General features: G+C 40.6%; 1 protein-coding gene across 1 annotated transcript; it reads right to left on the minus strand.

Annotated features, from left to right (window-relative positions):
- Window positions 1-2977: 2977 nt before the first annotated feature.
- Window positions 2978-3719, minus strand: LOC140852537 (auxin-responsive protein SAUR32-like). Its single transcript, XM_073245874.1, has one exon. It carries the CDS (start codon window positions 3532-3534, stop codon window positions 3148-3150), a length of 387 nt encoding a protein of 128 aa, XP_073101975.1. The 5' UTR covers window positions 3535-3719; the 3' UTR covers window positions 2978-3147.
- Window positions 3720-4549: the final 830 nt, after the last annotated feature.

Genomic DNA, 4549 nt, shown 5'->3' on the forward strand with positions numbered 1-4549 from the left:
TATTTGCACAAATTAATGTTGACCAAATATTTATCCTTTTTACCTTTAATTCGTTTGAACAAAGAATTATTTTATCCAGTTGTAATCAAATTTGAGGAAGAAGATAGTAGGGAATAGATATCAAAAGGTATGGAATAGGTGGGTGGTCGGGAATGGATGTCCTTCAAAGCTAAAAAAGCAACTTTAAGTATGGTGTGACATGACAACCTTATCTCTTTGACTCCATTAGATCATAAATTATGGAATTTTCTGTCTATTATGTGATTATCTCCTTAACTTCATGAATCTAATTGAGTTAGCAGACATTTATATTTGCAAGTAGTAATGATCTTATTTCTTAGAGACATTTATAAAATTCCGTTGTTTAAAAACAAACATCATATTTTATCCACCTTGCTTATAAAGTCAATTTTAAAAATATGAATCAGGCATATATTATTTTATTTGAGCATGATCATGAAAATGTCAACTATTTTCCATGATGGAAATATATAATGAAATGCCAAAATCTATTTGAAAATACATGGACATTTGAAGGAGTCATGCTTCCTATATCACTACGAAACCGGTTCTGGTTTGAATTGGATGTTTATTCTCTAATTTGACTGATTTGAGCCTAGCAAACAAGGCTTATCATTAGGCACAGGGTCTAGCTAGTTGGGAGTTAATCTCCGGTATATTAATATAATTTGGAATTAGTTCCTTATGGGCTTAACCAGTAGGAACTCGTTGCTAGTATATGTACATCACTGACATACTATGTTTTCCAAAGCCAATCCCTTTAGGAACTTTTCATAAGGTTGATCGTAGATGTAGTTGCTAAGATGAAGGGAAGGCAAAAAGTATAGCTAATTTTATTAAAAATTTCATTAGAGAATCTTCTCCATGAGATGCATCAAAAATGAATTGTAGACTAGTGTTTTAAAAGGTGATTCTTTAGATCATTTATCATCTGCATGCTGGTTGTAGATTTTCTTCCTTAAAATTTGCCAAATTAGATTATGTTACACAATATAATGACATTTGGAATTATGAGAACATTCTATTCTGAATATTCTAGTGGAACTTAACTTGATTTATGAAATTAATAATGATGGAATTTTCTAGCTGCTCTATCTTCTACAATGCATATCCATTGGTAAATTGAGAAATTCCAATAGCATTTGTATGCCCTATGGAGCAAATCAAATATGGTGCATGGCCATTTGTCACATGCCTGGATCATGCTAATAGGTCAGGAGAAATTGATATTCCTTTTCCATATTGAGAGCTAGAGTTTAATCAACATAGAAACGTGCTACACTTTGTTTCTTCATTACTAAGCTGATTGAGACAAGAAATTCATGGCTGACTTGATGCACTGATATGTTGTTGATGTTGCCGAGCAATGGATAAAATTTTTAATTTATTTTTTTATAGGACCACAGATAAAAGAAAAAAAAATCTCACAATCATGACTGAATGCATGAGATCAACCGAAAGATTTCTTCTTTTGCATGAACTTAATGCTTTTAAATTATGAAAGTTTTTAAAGGAATGAATCGAAAAGTCCTAATTGGAGTTGGCTCCGATGAAATCCTCCGATACTCAAATCAGATCTCTGAAACAGATGAGAATGAGCATATGAGAGAGAGAATGTGCGTACTTTAGAGGTCCCTTTGATATCTTTATTTAAAGATAGACGTGAAAGCAGTTTAAAGGGTGATTAATAATCCATACTATATACAAAATATATTTTTTTATTATTTTAATTATTTTTAAAATATATATAAAATAGATATTAATAAATTAATAAAATAAAATATTTTTAAAAAAAATCACATCCCATGCATGGCACGGGATTTTATGCAGTTAGAATAAGATTTAAATACTAGAAGACAGTTGGGATTGGGTTCTGAGGAAATGAAGCATTCCCATTCTCCCTGCGATGGGAGTAGAAGTGTAACCCCTTATGGCCAAACAGCTGGATTGAGAGTCACTTATTTATATTTTCATTTCAGAGCCAAACTCTTCAACCAAACATGCCTTCTCTAGTTTCCTAAGAAACCCAATTGACAAACTAGCGGGATTCTTTCATGAAACCCTTGCAAAACCCAGCAAGACCTGATTCGGGGAGGAAATTTCTAGGAACAAAAAATTCAGTCAAGATCGCTACTCTCTGGATGCGTCTTCCAGACTTGCCAATGGGGCTGTGGGAGCGTTCTATGCTCCTTAGGATGGCTGCGGCAACGGGAGTGCCCAAGTTTATGGACAACTGCATGGAGGAGGCTGTGAGAGGTGGCAATGCTAAAGCCAGTGTCCAGGTTGATCTATCGAGACCTCTGTATTCTGGGATGGACATTGTTGCCACCGACAGACGAAGATGGCAACATTTCTGTTCTCTATTTCATATGCAGGCAGGTTGGTCATCTTGAAGATGAATCCTCCTTTGTTGACCTGACAGAGATCGAGAGGCGCAAGGAAACAGAAAATCGATTGTTCGGTCCATGGATGGTTGTCTCCCGGGTTCTTATTGCTGGTGCGAACATGAAAACGGGGAGGGAGTCTGACCAGGGTCCTCGATCGGAGCAGCGGCTAGCAGAGCAGCAGCAGGGGATGGGATAGAGACAAGGGTAGTTTGGTCAACCACAATGAAGAAATGAATGATGGGTGGCAGATGGTTCGTTTAGGCTCCACTCAGCGATCGTCAGGAGTCAAAACCAGTCTGCAAGCCAAGGAATATTCATCACATATGGCATCACCATCACGTTTCTCTATTTTGGAGCTAATTGAAAATGGAACGGACTACCATGGGGATGATCGCATAGAGGTTATTCAGGAAGAAGAGGAGGTGATGTAAGAAATGGAAGGAATAGTGAGTACGGGACCTACCCAAGTTGTTGTGAAGCGTGATAAACAAAAACGCCCTGTGTACACTGACCAACCTCAAAATGAAAGCCCGTCCCCGCCCCCCCCCCCCCCCCCCATGTTACCTATCCTTTCAAAAATAGGATAAAATAAAATGTATAAGAAGAATACAACAAAGAAGCCAAAGCACAAAGATTCGATCATTAGCCGTCTCTATGCCCAACTTATAGTCATCATAGATCTTGTCTCACATCCCAAAAAATAGATTAAATGGAAAAAAAAAAAATGGCAATAAACTCTTCAAGCCCTAAAGCAGCCAACGAAGCGCGGGAGGTGGCGGGCGGCGGCGGCGGCGGTATCACGGTCGATGATGCTCCGGACGTGGCGGAAGTGGTCGATGCCGCAGGGGATATTGATGGGCCCCTTCTGCTCGAATCCGTACTCCTTCTTCGTCTGTTCCAGAAGCCCCACGAAGAGCGGGTGCTTCAAATACTCCACCGGCACCTCGAACCGCTGCTTCTCCTCCCCTTCCTGCCCCACCCTTATCCCAATCCAACCCTTCGCCGGCACCATCGTCCTCTTCCCGTGCCCTTGCCCGTGGCCCAGGTGCGGTACATGGAGGCGAAAGCTCAGCAAACGGTGGTGGTGGCGGTAGTGATGATGACGACGCTTCTCTTCACCTCTCATTCTTAAAAGAAAGGAGAGGAGGAGAAAGAAATAAAGCAAGAAGGGATTAAAGCTGCGTTGGGGTTTAGAGAGAAAGGAAAGACCGAGGATCGGAGCTGGAGATGGCGAGGTACATGTTGACAACTTTATGCACGTATAGCCGGTGGAGGAATACGGAGCACACTAGGGCTTGGAGAGATGGGTATTTAAATTAAGGGGATCGGAGGGTTAGGATCTGTGGCTTTGGTCGCGGGTTAAAGGCGCTCGTGGATCTTGAAACACACGTGGGATCGAATATGGATTTTGGAATCAAAGTGAAACTAGCCAGGATATGTGGCCACGGAATGCATTTATTCCCCGACGCATATGTCAACGGTCTCTCCTTCCCCGGAATTTGGATGACGGCGCCTGCTTGCTTTTGCAATTCCCACGTTCGGGATTTCCATCCTCTCGAGCATTCTCAGCCACGTGTTGGTCCGTGGATATTCGTGCGAAAGAATGATTCCCCTGCTTTTGCCATGGCCGCTGTTGGACCGCGCAATGGCCGCCTCAAGGTAGACGGATTACAAAAAAAGACATTGTAGTGCGTTAAGAAATGTGCAACATGCGATCCAATAATTCCCGTCGCGAGAAAAAAATGAATCACTCTTTCGTGATGAAGATACAACCCGAATCAGCTAAGGATGGAGGATCCATATATATATATATATATATATATATATACACACGCACACGCACACACACAAAGACACGTGTATATGAGGTTCGCATTTCTAGAAGGGCCAAAGATGTTATTGGGTGAGCAGTTATAGCCAGGGTTGCAAGTGAATTGGATCCGATCGGGATATGTTTCGACCTCAAAACTCACCGGATTTTCTATTTAGATCATTTTTTGGATTCAAACACAACTCATTAGCTAATCGAATTGGCTAAGATCATGTCCAAAAAAAATTTAGATCCAAGGGGTCATAAAGGCTGGATCGGGTCAAGTTTTAACTATCTGTAACTTATTATTTGGATGATGCTTACCACTTCA

Source organism: Elaeis guineensis, chromosome 11, assembly GCF_000442705.2.
Source record: "Elaeis guineensis isolate ETL-2024a chromosome 11, EG11, whole genome shotgun sequence".
Taxonomy (NCBI): domain Eukaryota; kingdom Viridiplantae; phylum Streptophyta; class Magnoliopsida; order Arecales; family Arecaceae; genus Elaeis; species Elaeis guineensis.

Bases quoted from the DNA above. Each gene is read 5' to 3' on its own strand.
- LOC140852537 (XM_073245874.1), bottom strand. From the start codon at position 3,534: ATGAGAGGTGAAGAGAAGCGTCGTCATCATCACTACCGCCACCACCAC.